This window comes from Mchenga conophoros, linkage group LG15 (assembly GCF_057382185.1).
Source record: "Mchenga conophoros isolate Kocher_MC1m ecotype Shallow Benthic linkage group LG15, M_conophoros_male_GT1.1, whole genome shotgun sequence".
NCBI classification, from domain to species: domain Eukaryota; kingdom Metazoa; phylum Chordata; class Actinopteri; order Cichliformes; family Cichlidae; genus Mchenga; species Mchenga conophoros.
The window spans coordinates 8,034,439-8,050,594 of NC_140540.1; the positions used below are offsets into that span (position 1 = coordinate 8,034,439).

Here is a 16,156-nt window from a genome sequence, read left to right on the forward strand (position 1 = left end):
ACAAGCAGTTGAGCAAAGTAGCCACTGAGTTTATACAACAAATATATTGCCATATAATAGTATGGTAAAGTCTGGAATTTGTTTCTTTATTGCCATTTCTTCTGGATGAAGTCTGTTTCCTGGGTCTTTCTCTTTCTTTGTCTTTGCCTGTTTTTCTGCTTCCTACACTGAGCACTATGTTTGAGTGCTTTAGCCAGGAAAGGGTTTCCAGGGGGAGTAGCCACAGTACTGAATCATTTTTATCTACGCACAATTTGTGGATGGCGGACTTCTCAATTATAAACTCTCATACAATTCCTGGTTTCCATTTTGCAAGAACTTTTTTTGCATCAGCAGAAGCTTCTTTCTCCAACCCGAGCCTCTGATTTATTTTTGGTATTCAGGGTTTCTGACTTCTAATTTCATAACCAACCTTTAATAAAATTTATAACCTCACTGTTTGTTATTCTTGGTGTACTACAACTCAATTCTACTCCAGATTGGATTTTGGAATCAGGCTGAATCTGAGTGAGGTTTTTGAGGGCTAGTTGTTCAGACTTTTTGACCTTGTCTGTCGCTGCTCACTAAGTCAATGTGCTTACCACGGTTTTTGCTGTATAATTTAAATTTGAAATGGTAGTTATTGGTACATTGATTTGGCAAGATCTCAACTGTCAGGTTGCTTGTAAAAATTTTTTCCAGGATTTCAAATTATTATTATGATAATGCAGCTTCTAAGTGTTTGATTGAGGCTGAATTTTGTTTAACTTAGCTTTTTCCTCAGCGCTCCATCTTAGTGAAGCTGGATGGTATTTGCACAGCGTAGTTGGCTTCCTCCTTGACACCCTGCCCTCTCCTCTTCTCATCTATCTTAGCCTGGGAGCCCATATATGGTCGACTAGGGGACAACACGGGAAGAATAGCCTCACTGATTAATTAATGTATCCGCACGCATCCCACCGCATCAGTAAATAATGCTGCATCACTGCAGAGATACTAGAGAGATAGCATCAAGTCAAAACATCAAGGCCACACTGCATGATGGATCATAGCTGCTCGCAAAAATCAATGACACTACAAAAACAAACGTGTGTGTGTGTGTGTCTGCATGTAATACAAATGCATGTAAAATTCCACACTTGCAGTCACATTTTCACACATCCACACTTTTCAGCAAATCCAACTTCTCTGCAGTTGCCGCTGTCATTCAAATGAATATCTCTCTTTTCTTAAAAGTCACCTTCCCTTCGGAGCAGCTGCAGAGTGCGACGTGTCGAGAAAGAGAAAAGCCACTCTGGACAGCATCGCGTCCGATAACAACCTTCGATTAATGACTGGTGTGTCGGCCCGCCGCGCTGGCTGTCCTTAAAAAACAGACTAGGAGATGGCCTTTAAGAAAATAAATATATCGATTTTTCACCTGGCCTAGATAAGTTGGAGGTAATTAATGATGACACAAGTGGAAAGTGACTCAATGGGATTGAGCTGAGTAAGGTGCAGACACAAGCACTTGATGTGAAGACAAGTGGGGAGAAAGAGAGAGGTAGACACACACACATATTTGCACACATGACTCCAAACTCCACTGACACACAGCATGGAGTGCTGCCATTTGCCAAATGTTGACCAGGCTCTAATCAGTTGTTTTTCCCCACACTGCCTGCACAGGTGAAATAGTAATAGGTTAGTGTCTCACCGACCTACTAACAATGTGCTCGATTTAGCTGACACAGAAGCAGGAGTGTGTGTGTGTGTGTGTGGATGCAGACACACAAAAACAGCCCATCTAATGCACCCACTTCTCTGTGTGTTGTCTCTATCACTTTCTCTGCACTCACTCACAAACGCACACACACAAACACTCACTCACTCACAAGAAGAAATGTTGTATGCTTTAAAGGCAGGGTTATCTATTTAGTGTGTGTGTCTGTGTGTGTGTGTTTACCCCTCTGGTAATTCCTGTCCCGATGGTATCTGTAGCTTTAGAGAGGCGTGTAATCAGCTCATTCTGAGGTGTAGCTCATTGAAACCCGTGGGGTAGGAGAGGAGGGGAGAGAAAAACGAGCAAAGGAGAAGGGTGGGAACACTGCTTAAGAGAGCTGTTATTTGTCCTTAAACTAGTTCATTACTTCGCTGCTGCTCGCACATGCAACGGCGTGCACCTTCAGCTATGCCCTTCCAACCATGTGTGTGCACATATGCATATTAGTGTGCATTTTGTTCTACAGTGTGACTCTTCCTGTGCCCTGCCTCTGTCTCCCTCCCAGTGTCCATGCTCTACTTTTCTCTGTCTGTTTCATTTTGTCTCGGGCTCTTATCAACAACGCAGGCTTCTGTTCTCCTTGGGTCTCAGACTACAAAGTGATTCTGTCTGATCCTCTCTGCTGCCTCCCGCTGTTTCCTCAGAGTATGTTTGTTGGTGATTGATTAACTGAGAGCATCCGTGCGCTTACAGTGTTTGGAATTTATCAAGTTCATCTACATATTTTTAATTGTAATCATGCGAGTGCTGTTGTGTGTTTTTGGTCTCATTGTGTCTAACTATTGTGGCCTAGAGGGAAGCTGTTTGGGTTAACTCCATCCTTGTGCCCAGAGCTCTGTAGACACTCCAAAACCCATCAGCCTTAGGGGCACTGCATAAACATGGACTGGTTCCCAGTTTCATACTCGTGCTAACTCTGAATGGGATTAGTTTTTGTTCACTTATGAAAAGCTAATCAATATGCATACTAATTAGTTCTCAATCATTAAATGTTTGCTGCTGCTGTACCACCATAAACCCCACAAGTTCACAAGTTCTGCACGTGAATGCAGAATTTTAAAAGTAAATTTTAAATGGTGATCGTGCAGCAAACATTTCAGTGTTTTAAAAAAATCTTTGTGATTCTGTTTGGGATTTTTAATGCTGTGTTTATGTAATATTGGCAGGAAAAAAAGAACAGAAAAACTTCAGTCCCATTACCAGTCATGACAGCCCTGTTGCCCTGCCAGTGATTCTGAGTACTTTGGCATGGTCAGTTCATGATGGGCTTTCAAGTCCAGAGTACTGAGTTATAGAAGCTGAAGTTTCAGTGGCTAAGCAGCCATCTGCCCAATGTAGGGGTTAGTGTGTGTGTCGCTATGGCAGTTGAAAGGCATTTAAGTTGTGTCACATAATACCATACTTGTATCTGAATAACTACAAATAAGCCTCAAAGACTCATTTATGCTCGTAAGGGAAAACTTAGTGGAAGGCACGGCATTTCAGTAGTTATGCTATCACCTCACTACGAGAAAGTTCCTGGTTCCCAGTACACTGACTTCCTCCCACAGTCCAAAGTTATGCATACATATAAACTGGAGGTTAAATGACGTTTCTAAAATGTCTTTGGATGTGAGTGATTCAAGTGTATAGAACCCCGTAAAGCACTTTGATTGATCAGTAAGATTAAATAAATGCCAGTTCATGTATTAGAATGTGCTCTGAAAGCCTGCCTTTCATTATATATACAACGTTGTACATATAAAATCACATTACATTCATTATGCTTCAGAAGACTGCGACTGTGGAATACATGTTGGAAGCATTTACCTTGGTCTGTCATATGTATATACTGTGTATCAGGTGTCGTTTTCTTCTGTAGCTGCTTTATACAATAACTTATATGAGGTTCATATAGATTGAAATAATAAGATGAAACTTGCAATATGAAAAGAAGAAGCCTCAAGCTTAAAAAGCCGATATATAAACTGTATAACCAACTGTTTAGTCAGTTCATCTATATACTGTAGGCCTGAAAGTGCAAGATCAAATCACCAAATTACAAAACAACCGCAGGTGTGATTGAAACCAGAACAAAGGTTACGATCATAGATGGGTTTGGTCTGAGCCATATCTACTTGCAGGAAGAAAAGAGGGGCGATCAGCCTGCTACTTGACGCCCTTCATACATATTCTGTTTTATTTTTTTAATGTATTTGTGTTTGTGTATATATATTATGTATATATACTATTTTAATATAATTTAGACTTGATCATAGAACTCATAGGCGCTGTCCCATCACAATAGAATCTCACGTTTTTTACTACCTTCTTTTACTCATGCAATGCAAATAGCTTAGTTTAGTTAAGTTTGTGTTAAGTACTTAGTCTGCTTTGTTTATAGACCTGTTGAGGCCTGTAGTGAATCTCAATCTAATCTTTCTTATAAAGGCTGGTGTTGTTTTCACCTTGTGAGTCTGCCGGTGTTTAATCATAGCTAAATGTGGTCCTGCTTGTGCAGCTGTGATTGAACTGAGATGGCTGTGTTAGAATTGGAGAACCCTTTTGGGGGGCTAGGCTGCCTCCCTAAGAGAAAGGTGCAGCATACAGAGTTGCTGTTGGTAGCCACGCAGAGGCAAATTTTGCATTCAGGGGATTCACTATTAAAGTGCACTTTGATTAAGTTTGTGCTCATCTGGAGAGCACTTATTAGAAAAGGACCCGTACTTTGTCTTTGACTAATAAATATGATCTGTATTTGAAACAGGTTGTGTGCTCGCAGAAATGAACACATTCAAAGCTAAGTCCACTGTATACAGGTAGATGTAGACATACATGCAGTAGTTTAGTAACCTTTCAGGGATTTTAAGTTTTTTTTCTTCATTTGTGTCCAATATTCCTTCTTCTAGTCCTGTATAGTGTTTCCTGACATATTTCTAGAATATTAAAACATAGGGGGTTTTTTTTGGGTTTTTTGGGTAATCAGTGCTTTAAAATCGTCTCACCTCTCTCTGTCCTTTACAGTATTGCTCCAGCTGGCCAACGATGCATTTCCCAGGGACATGATGCTGGCTCTGTCCTACTTACTTGCTCTGCCTCAGGTAGGGGGACACTCGCACACGTCCTGGTAACAAAAGGAGTTGGATTTTATTTTATTGAGACCATCAGATAGTTGAGCTAATGCATTTTGTCTGCATGATCTATTTCATTTGACATTTTACACCTTTGATTTGACCTCTCATGTTATTAGACATTTCACAAGTTGTAAATATGCATCTCTCTTTGTGTAACAGTGTGAGAACAGTCCACCGTCATAGGCTAGGCTGTGCAAAGACTGAAAACAGAGGCGAGATGTAATGCAGTAGTCTACTTTCATCTCAGGCCTCTTGATTTAGAATATGTTGAAAGCAAAGAGTCAATTTGTGAAAATGCCACTGTAATTGTTTGTCTTGCATGTCCTTATATTTGTTCTTACCTGCAGGTGCTGGATGCCAACAGGTGTTTTGAGAAGCAGTGTCACTCGGCCTTGTCGCTCCAACTGGCTGCCTACTACTACTCCCTGCAGATCTACTCGCGCCTCATGCCCTGCTTCAAGGACAAGAACCACACTCTTTACCAGGTCAGTGTATTTCTGTGTATGACGGAGTGTTTGGGTGGTTGAATGAATAAATGTTCTGATGTTACCTTGGGAAGACACTAGATGCATGTCTGTGATGTTGTGTAGCCAAAACTGTTTTGTTCCACAGCTCGGAAATACACAAAGAGCGTTTCAGAACTGGGGTGTTTGTTTGCACGTCATCTTTTATTTTGAAGAAGAAAAATCTCTATGCTGTTCTTGTGTATGACTTCTGCCCTGCCTCATCTGCTCTACAGCATGACTTGGCTTCTGTCAAAAATAGATTTACCACATATTTTTAGTCATGTGGTGCAGAAAGCTGCTTTTGGGATGCTTAGAAAATGCACTGCAGTGCAGCTGTTGAACGCACAGACAAAAGAATCCAGTTTTAAGCAGCTAGGACACAAAATCTTGATGTGTTGTGAACAGATTATTTTTAGGTCTAGGTCTTGAAACTTTAGAGCCTCAGTGCAGGATTTAGCTGTTTAGGCAGTGCATTTTACTGGTTGGGAGGATCATAGCAAAACAGTGTTTCACCTGTGGTTTAAGTTTGTTTCAAGGTTGCTTCAATAATAAGTGGAGTGAATATAGATGTGTGTATGGCTTTTGAAATGAAATTTTATGTATGCTTTTGTTTGACATTTATTTAAGGAGGAACTAGTATCATAGACATTAAATGTCATAGCAAACTGTCCACAATCGCAAGAAATGCATCTGTGTGAGTCTGGGTGATCTAACAGTGCAAACGTGATTTGATTTATAAATAAAGATTGAGCCAGTTAATTTCAATAATAATCAGCATTCTACCATAAGCAGCTCAGATTTGTAAGTCACAAAGGAGCAGGTGAAGAAGGACAAGGAAGCCAGTACTGACCAGTATAATACAGTGGGAGTGTAGGTTTACTGCATGTGTGTTTCTGTCCAGAAAAAGCATGGCCATTCGCATCAATGAGAGGCAGCTGAAGGGGAATCAATATGTTTAGATAGGGCAAACCCCTTTGTTAGAAATTGATGGACACTGTGTTGGGTCTGGGAGGTCGGGTAAGTCTGACAGCTCAGGTGGAGGTCTGTATTATTACAAACTATACCTCCCTATGAACCTGAAATCTGTGTGTGACAGGAGGGTGCGAGTTTTTTAGAAGACTGGAGACGAGGCAGATCAACTCGATCATATAAAAACAATGAAATGTAAGAAAAGATGCATAATATTATCATCCAGTGTAAGGTTTATGCCACATAAATGCCCTAAATTAACAGTACTGGTAATTCCCAAATGCATTATTTATGTTTCTATAAGGGTTAATCCAGTAGTATGTGCAGGCTCTTCAAATAAAATGATATTTTTTAATGCAAAAATATAATTATTGTAATTATCTATGAAGTTTTGAATTCACTGTCATACTGTCAACAGAAACATTGTTTCATTGGTTGAATATTATGCTTGATGCAGCGCAGCGTGAATTCTTTTTGTCTGCCAAAGTAAGGAGCAATATATAATTTTCAGTTTTAAATAGTTTTTTTTCATGTTTTCATGACACGTGTACTCACACTCATATATATATACACACACACTCACCTTTGTTTTCTTTTTCATACAACATACATTCAGCTCTATCCTAGCCCTTGACGTTTGCCATTATACTTCAGTATTACTCACCTTACCAGTTAGCTGTTCTCATTCTCATTTGATTCCTTCAGTTATCTTTCATTGCAAATAAATTAATGGATTTGAAGACTATTTCGCTGCACATTTTGTTATGACGACAGAATAGTGAGATCAGCGAGGCGACAGGCACAATTGACATGGTTCAAATGCCGCTTGGCTGCGCAGATGTAGGAGGACAAAGTAAGATTTTTTTTAAAAAAGAGTGACAAAAAAATGCCAAATAATAATTAGCCATCAGAAATGGAACAAACTGGGAAAATGACTGTAATTATTCTTTTAGACATCTGAATACTAATGCAGTTTAATTGTGCTTTAGTTTAAACCAGCAATGCATTGTGTACCAGCTATTGCTCTTGAAGAAGTTTTAAGCATGTTTCTGTGTGTACACAGCATCTTCTTTTTCTAAGTAAGGCAAGAAAAACAAGAGATCAGAAAATGTGATTGAGAAGTGAAAGAAGAGGCTGCAAAGTGGGGGTGGGGATGGGGGGTGATTGGCAGAGAATAACTGAAGAAATGGCTCTGACCTTTTCTTTGAGTGGACCCTGGCTCTCATGGGTTTTAGTGCAGGTAGAAGAAGGGAGGTAAAATGTTGAAATAAAAGAACAGAAAAAAGGAAAGAGGCCAGCAGAAGAAGTGGATAAGTGTGTCCCAGTTGACATTCAAGGTTAGAATTGCACGCTCTCACATTCCTGCTCACACAAGCACACCAGTAAGTTGCTCTCCGCGCACACACTCATCCGCACGCAGTGACGCACACACATCCTTCCTGCATCCTAATGGCAGTAATCACTCCCTGAACTCCTGCCTCAAGTGAAGTTCAAGTCCATTAACTTAAAATATATACAGCTTTTTCCTTCTGCTCCACACTTTAGCAGTTGTACTTTCATTTTTAGCTCATTTCTTCATTTTTTTCCTTTTTCTTTTTTTTTTTTAAAGTTGTCATTTCCTTTTCCTTTTTTTCCAGTCTTAGTATGTTCTACAAGAGTGAGTGCTTGTTATCATTATGTTCCAGGTCTCGTCTTCGCTCGCCTCTCTTATTGAAGAAGTAGTGGCCATTTTTACCATCAGTGAAAGAAGCGTTATTGGAAAAAAACTTTCAACCTATCTACTCTCTTTCTCCACTTTCACATATTTTTTCCTATTGGATTTTTTTCCCCTCTCTCCTCTGCTGTGTGCTTTTTTTATGTTTCCTTTTATGCCCCACCATTGTCAGTTAAGTCAAATGGTTTGCTTTGTTGGTATGACATTTCTGGTTTATGCGTTTCCATGATGCTTCTCTCCATCCACATTATGCTGCTCTGTCCGCTACTGTTTCCTGTTCATTCTGCGTTCGGTTTAGGCTTTTTTCCCAATAGGCCTGCCTCACTCTTGTTGAATCTCAGGCCTCTCTATTTACAATACTATCTTAACTGTGCATGCTTTATACAGTTTTCTTGTGCTTTCTTTAGCTCTTGCTTTCTCTTATCTATTAAGGCACACATTGTACTTAATGTGATATTGCATTTCAGATATGTATGACAGGGTGCGCGTATCTATATTTCATGCACACGCTTGCTTTGCATTTCAAATGAGGTTATGGGGGGAAAAATTACCTACCAAAGCATGTGTTTTTTATATTTGGGCATACGTGAAGCATTTGTGCGCCTGCTTTTGTTTTTTGCATTCATATATCACAGTTGGCACACATTATTGTATGCGCTCCAGTTTAAGATCTGTTTTCCTGTGACAGCGGGGGGCACATTTGTATGTGCGTTTGTGTGTTGTGGTGTGTCACGCTGTCTCACAGTGTTTCCCACTTGGTACTTGAAGAGCAGTAACACTGTCTCAATAACTCTCACGCTCTTTCAATTCTCTTGTCGCTATCACATAATTCCATGCCCAGGCAATAAGACGCCAAACACTCAAGCCACTGAAGTCATTCAATTGCAAATAGAAATGGAACTCTCTGTGGATTTACTCAAGGTGTTTGATGTGTTTTTAAAGCCTCAATGAACAGCTTGTTTTTATATTTTATTTTTTTTAGATGTAGAGGTTTTGTAATGGGTACTGCCTTCAAAAGGAAAATTACAAAATACGATAAAGGAAATGATTACAATCAGTTTTTGGATCAAAACTAGTCAAACATACAAATGTTGCATGTTTGACTAGTTTTGATCACATTAATCACATTAAACATTCATAAAATGCAAATTAGTAAATGTTACACATGCTATATTAAAGCTCTTATTTATTGTTCACTGTCAAAAGGAGCCTTATCTAATCAGCGTATAACTCAGTATACAAGTATTATGTATAATACATAATACTTTTTGTTTTCACTGACATCATTCATACAGAGTTGCTTGGGCTTTCCATAAATGTCTTAGCAAGAGGTTAGCGTTAAAAATGCAATCATTAAAATCAACACCACTCACAAGTTGGTATATTGCTATAAATACTGAGTCTTGTAGGAATCCTAATTTTCCCAAGAATTATGCAATATTTCTATAATATCTGATTTATAAACCTGACACAACTCTAGGGGGAGTTGTTGAGTTGGTGTGTTATAGCAGTGTTTCCCAACATGTGCCGCGAGAAATAGTCAGGTGTGCCGTGGAAGATTATCTGGTTCCGCCTGATTAGTAATGGGCAGAAGAAATTACATGCTGTGAGACCACGCTGCGCGTAATAGCAATAGGTAAATATTTAAAAAGAAAACTAGTCAATCCGACACAGATGAAGGCCCTAGCATGATTAGTGCTTAGAAGAAAGCAAAAAAAGGTATACTGGGGACAAACCGAGCCAATTCCGCTATACTTGGTGCTCGGGGAAAAATGATCAAAATGCTTTTCGTGACATTTTTGTTTGGTGATTTTTCTAATGTGAAATATGTGCCGTGGCTCCAAAAGGTTGGGAACCACTGTGTTACAGTATTTCAGCTGTATTTACCTACGTATTACTGCAGTAATTACCCAGTTGTATACTAAAACTAGTATTTATAATTTATCATGTAGAACATGAAGTCTTTGGGATCATATTGTACATGTTGTACATGATAAATTATCTGTTTGTTTACCATTGTTTAACATTCGACTTAATATTAATTGTTGACATCTGACAATGTAGCAGTTTTGCTAAGAAGAAGCTATGAAAAATATAAAATTACATAAGGTAAAAAATATCTGATGTATTTAGCAATGTATTCAAAACATTTAATTTACAATCATATCATTCTTTTCTCTTTGATTGCCTCTATTTATATATTTAAGGTAAAAAATCACTGTAATAAATTTGAGATTCATTTATTAGCATTCAGCATGTTCACTGAAGGTAAGGCCAAAGTCTTAGAGAGACTCTAAATACATGAAAGTATAACCGATATGCTTGTTGTCCATCATAAAACGCTGAGATGACATTTTCTGTCCAATTTTAAAATAGGAGTTTACCCATGTTAGCCCTGTTCAGCTGTTTTGTAGCACTCGCGGCATTTACATCTCCAAACTTCTTAAAGATTCTGTTCCCACTATTGACTTTGAAGGTCCTTAACTGTTACTTTCCCATCTGATTATGGCACCCAAGCATGACGGAGCGACTCGTGGCTTTGCGATACGGAGGCTGGGTTTCCATTATTCCCTAAGGCTTAATGAACCGATTTCCATTTGCTGCTACTGGAAGTTTTCATCAGAGTGGTTCAAGTGTTCATTTGCTAAATAGAGGTGCTCCTTATGTTAATTGCCCTGTTTATGGTTATATTGCAAAATAGCCTGTTTTTATGTAAGTGTTGCGGTCTGTTTACCTGTGCTTGTCAGTTTTGTAATGTGTGAGTGTGTGTATTATTGTGTGCGTTTGTGTGTGAGAATGCGTGTGCTTTGCATAATTGTAGCTGCGAATGTGGATCTGCTGTATGGCAATGTGCTGACTAGAGAGATTGAGATTTTTTCACTCACCCATTTATCTTTGCCTGGAGCTGCCATTCTCTCGCTTATTGAGTATTGATCACACACACACACACACACACACACACACACACACACACACACACACACACACACACACACACACACACACACACACACACACACACAAACATTTAAAGCATACCCAATTGTACTATATAAACACAGAACCAGAGTATACGATCCGGAAAACCTGCTTAGGTCTTTGTATATCTCATTATGACATTTAGTTTTAGAATAAAAATCCCACTAATCACTATTAGATGCTTAAGTTTCAGTTTGTATTTGAAGATGGAGTCACTGAACTGGCAAAAATATTTCCACAGTTATTAACTTTATAGATTTGTTTCTGATTCAACCTGAAAGCAAAGCTCAAAGTGCTCTCTCCATAGCATTATGATGGGTTTTTAAACCAGCACCTTGCTTACATCTAGAAACTTTTGATACTGTTTGGTTATTGCATAGGGATTCTTTTCTTTTTTACAATTTCAAAAACGTCCACAGCAAAATTCCAGCTGCCCGTGAAGGGAGCTGACCTTGAAAGTGCTGGACCGCTGTGCCAGTTCACTGTAGCTGAGTTAAGTGGAGTAATGAGTTGGAAAGCACCACGATTCCAATGACTTTTCCTTCCTCTTTTTGTGCACATATCGCAATGGTACAAATTGCAGTCTTGTAGCACAATCATTAGCAGTCTATATTTTACCCATGAGAACTCTGTAAAGCAGAGCCACTGCAGAAAGGGTCCTATTAGACAAATATGTCCTCTAAAAGCACTGTTGCAGCTGACTGGGAATGCTTCAGACCAAGTAGTCTCCAAACCTTTGATTAGATGCATAAGTTTGACTCTGCTAAGTTACTCCTGCTCCTCTTGCTTGTGCTGCTTTTCTTACGATCACTCCCCTTCATGGTGTATTGTGACCCACAGTGCAGCCACGCCTATTTATGGAGTAATTATTCCTTCGGAGGTGATAACTCATTTTTTTCCGCCCTGTCTTCTCACTAATTATGCGCACATACTGTATACACCATTTACAGAATTAGTGCTAATGAGGCCACTGACTGTATAGCTAAGTGTTAAACAAGACATAAATAAAACTAATTACATCATTACTGGGATACTGTCTGGAGAGAGAGAGGGGGAGACTCTTTATGACTTCTATTCAATCCTTATCACAGAAGGCAAGAGAGAATGTGTTAAATACTAGGTTAATCAGAAAAATGTGCGCATATGAGTGTTCTGTAAAAATAAATGTTACTATTCTGTTATTGATTGCACTGTTGGACTTTCAGACTGCTTGGAAGTTGAGAGGTAATATAGTTTCACCCACATTAGTGATGCGAATCCACAGGAGGTGATGTTTCTTGCAGCGTTGGGGAAACTTCTTTGCCAAACATCTAATTATTTTACACTGGAGTGAGTTGAATGACAACCAGTAAAACCTGGGAGGAAATATAGCTTAGCAAAGTAGAACATAAAGTACTTTGAACTTATTTGTTTAAAAAAAAAAAGTGATGAATCGATAAATATTCATCACTTTTTACTCCCTGGAGTAAAGGAGACGGTCTATACGAAATAATAACTAAATGGAGAAAAAGTCACATGCTTCAGAAAAGGGAAGGAATGCCCATTTGCTCACTGGTTGACAGGCATGTGCCGTATCATATTTATATCATAATATAAATGTATGATACCATGATGACATAAATGATGTAGCAATGCCTTTTAATTACACTTCCCAGCAGGCAAAACAAGGAGACTAGTCTGACAAAACACAATAATATAAAAGCGTAAAACAGATTAACTTCACCAAAACACACCAAGTACAGCCAGGCTAATAAAAAGGAGACACTTGCAATAAAAAGGAAGAGAAAATGCTGCCTGGATGTTACTGATGGAGTTTCATGGTGGAAAAGGAGGGCTTTAAGTAGGGCTGAACGATATATCGCATTTGCGATAATATCGCGACATGATCAAGTGCAATTTTCTAACCGCAAAGGCTGCGATTATACTCTGGACATGTCCAAATTCATGGGCTGCATCCTCCTGAGGCCGCATTTGTAGACCGATTACGTCACAGCGACGTGCCGAAGGCTGTCCAAATTACTACCATATCCCAGAATTCATAGCGCGTCCCAGCCAAACTCCAGTTTCCAGCAATGCCGGCCGCTACTAAGTTTTAAAATTACTCATACTAATCTTTCTGGGTCACAAAATAAACTTTTAACATATTTTCAGGCGAGAAAGTAGTTGTGTAAACATCAAATATCTGCTCGGTTTATCAAGATATCCCATATTTGCAAAAGTGCTTCGACGTTTTCAGAGGCGTCTGCTACCCACCAGCTCGACAGCTAGCCGGGAGCTCGAGGATTACTGATGCGGCCGAGAACGGCACAACTCCCGGCACATCATTTTCAGATCACCGCGGAGTTTCGCTGCTCGGGTTAAACGTAATATATAAGTCACTTAGACAACCTAAAAATGTTATTGTTGGGCTTTTTTCAGTGTTTTGTTTGTTCGTGAGTAAATCGGTTTGGCTGAGATTAAAGTTATTAGATTAGATAAAATAAAACTTTATTAATCCCCCGGGTGGGTTCCCCCTTGGTTTTCACACAGCTGACTAAACGTCAAACAGAAAACTGATTAAACAGAAGTATGAGACAGTCGAGAATTTACACCAGTGTCTGGTTATATTTTAGATAGCAAGAAGCAGACGGCCGAGTTTATTAAACTCCACCGAGACAGCGGTGACGCTAATCAGAACTAGCCTTCTGATTAGCTAATCAGAAGGCTAGACCGTCCAATTTCACGCCTTTAAATTTTAAAGGCGTGTTTGTGTGTGTGTTTATACAATTGCTATTATGTTTGCACTTTATGTGTAATGTTACTGACTGCAGAGATCAGTAAGATGTGTGTATTTTTTATTTATTAGTTTTATTTATTTAATATTATTTTTTAATTGAATGACTGTCTAGTAGTTCACAGATGTCGAAAAACTGAGTGTGGTAAAGCCACTGATTTTGTTTATGTATATTTCTGCAATCTGCACATTGTACTGACTTTCATTTTAATGTTTACACCAGGGTTCCTTGCCAGCACTTTATGCTCAGATGTTTGTAAGCTAAAAATAAACTATTGTGTATGTTCAAATATACTGTTGTGATTGAAGAAGTTAAATAAAAATGTCAGTCATCAATTCATGCATCACCTCATGTCATCATAACAGAGGTCTGTCTTCCAGGAAAGAACAGTTTAAAATTAATGTAATATAGTATTGGCCATACTATATGATGTATTGCTTGTCTTTGTTTAATAATACAGAAGACAAAGACCTTAAAAAATAATCGCATATCGCATCGCAATCGCAATATTGGGGCAAAAAATCGCAATTAGATTATTTTCCATAATCGTTCAGCCCTAGCTTTAAGTAACTAGTTTAAAAGCTTGAACCAAGATACCCAGACAGCTTTATTATGTAATAATACCGTGCAGCTCCTGAAGACTTACAAGGCTAAGTCAATTTTAAGTGTCAAGCACATATGTTATTCTTTTGTTCTTACATTTGATTTATGCTATTTATGTAATGCTGCTGCTGTAAATAAAGTCACACTTCATCTGGGTTGCCAGACCATAAGTCTGGAAAAGAAAGATGCAAAATGTGCTTAGTTTGGTTTGCACTAACAGATGCTGCTGTCTGCAAGGTCCAGTCACAAACTAGAATGTAATATAATGTTTTTTTTTCTATATCATCATAAATGCAGTGCATATCACAAACTTTCTTGAAATATTGCATTATTTCTTACAACTTTGAGGATATATTGCTGACCTGGTCACAGCTGACTGCTAAATTACGCTGGAATAAAATATTAAACACTTACCATATGTGGAGCACAGATTTTAATGAATGGCTGTGCATTGAATGCATTGTCTGGGTGTGTCTTCTCTGAGGTTGGTATCAAAGACAAAAACGTTGTGGCACTTATAAGAGGAGTGTCCGACGTGGGTAATTTGGTCAGTGTTCTTTTGTTCAGATTTCCAGTTGAACCTCTTAAAATGTGGATGTTGAGGCGTTGATGTTGATAGTGATAAATGCCAGTCATCTAGTGTCGCACATGAGGTTGTGGATATTTATGAATCCCAAAAGCTTATATGTTAATAATGCCGTTGATCCCCTGACTTTTCCTACGGTGAAATTTCCTGAGTATAAGTGGATGAGATACCATAAAATTTGCAACACTTATTCAAGCTTGCAGCTGTCTGTCTGCTTTTTAATCTTGACATTTTACCTAAAACCGCTGTTGTGCCTACAGCCTCACAAAGCTCATCAGACCTTGTCAAGAACTGTCTACTCAGCCATACATTTTACCTGGATTTGTACAATATGCTATACCTTCTGAAAGTGTTCCCATGCAGTAGATATAAAACATGTTGAACACGCTCATATGACTTCTCATTGCGCCAGCGTGCATCAAAGTTTTACATGGTGCTATTATCTGCAGGTGAAACACTGGGAGGTAATGAGGAAAACGGCACTGAATGATAGCACATTAATATTTAATCAGGATGGCGAACTTGACAAACTCACAAATATCACTATGAAAATATTTTATTTGATAATTCAAAGGAGTTTTTGATGGGTACAGAGTTGTGACTGAAGTATAATAACATGGGAAATTAAGACTGAAATGAGAGCAGAAGCGTATTTGAAAAGATTTGCGTGTGTGACAGAGGCTCTTTATTTTTACTCTGTTCCCTCTTAAGAAGCATCACAGTAAGGTGCTGGTGCTGGTGGGGGAAAGAGCCTGCAACACCAGTGGAATAGCTGAAGGGAGAGGTCTGGCTCCCCCGTCCCTCCCAGCTGTGCACACACCTACCTTATTCCATTATACTTTACATACGTTTTATACGTTCTTCTCTTTGAAGGAGGACAAAATCCCTTTTGAAGATATTTTAAAATAATGAAAAAAGCAATCGCATACAGTGGGGCAAAAAAGTATTTAGTCAGCCACCGATTGTGCAAGTTCCCCCACCTAAAATGATGACAGAGGTCAGTAATTTGCACCAGAGGTACACTTCAACTGTGAGAGACAGAATGTGAAAAAAAAAAATCCATGAATTCACATGGTAGGATTTGTAAAGAATTTATTCGTGAATCAGGGTGGAAAATAAGTATTTGGTCAATAACAAAAATACAACTCAATACTTTGTAACATAACCTTTG

At 38.8% G+C, this 16,156-nt stretch overlaps 1 protein-coding gene across 3 annotated transcripts in view; it reads left to right on the forward strand.

Annotated features, from left to right (window-relative positions):
- nbas (NBAS subunit of NRZ tethering complex) overlaps window positions 1-16,156 on the forward strand; it is a 183,356-nt gene that overhangs the window by 81,970 nt on the left and 85,230 nt on the right. For all 3 annotated transcript variants that reach the window (XR_014888753.1, XR_014888754.1, XM_085248034.1), the window contains exons 40-41: window positions 4,745-4,821; window positions 5,202-5,339. Coding sequence is in view for 1 of the 3 variants with exons in the window: in XM_085248034.1 (XP_085104160.1) it covers window positions 4,745-4,821; window positions 5,202-5,339 (215 nt within the window). In the remaining 2 variants the exon portion in view is untranslated. The remainder of the gene's footprint in view (window positions 1-4,744; window positions 4,822-5,201; window positions 5,340-16,156) is intronic.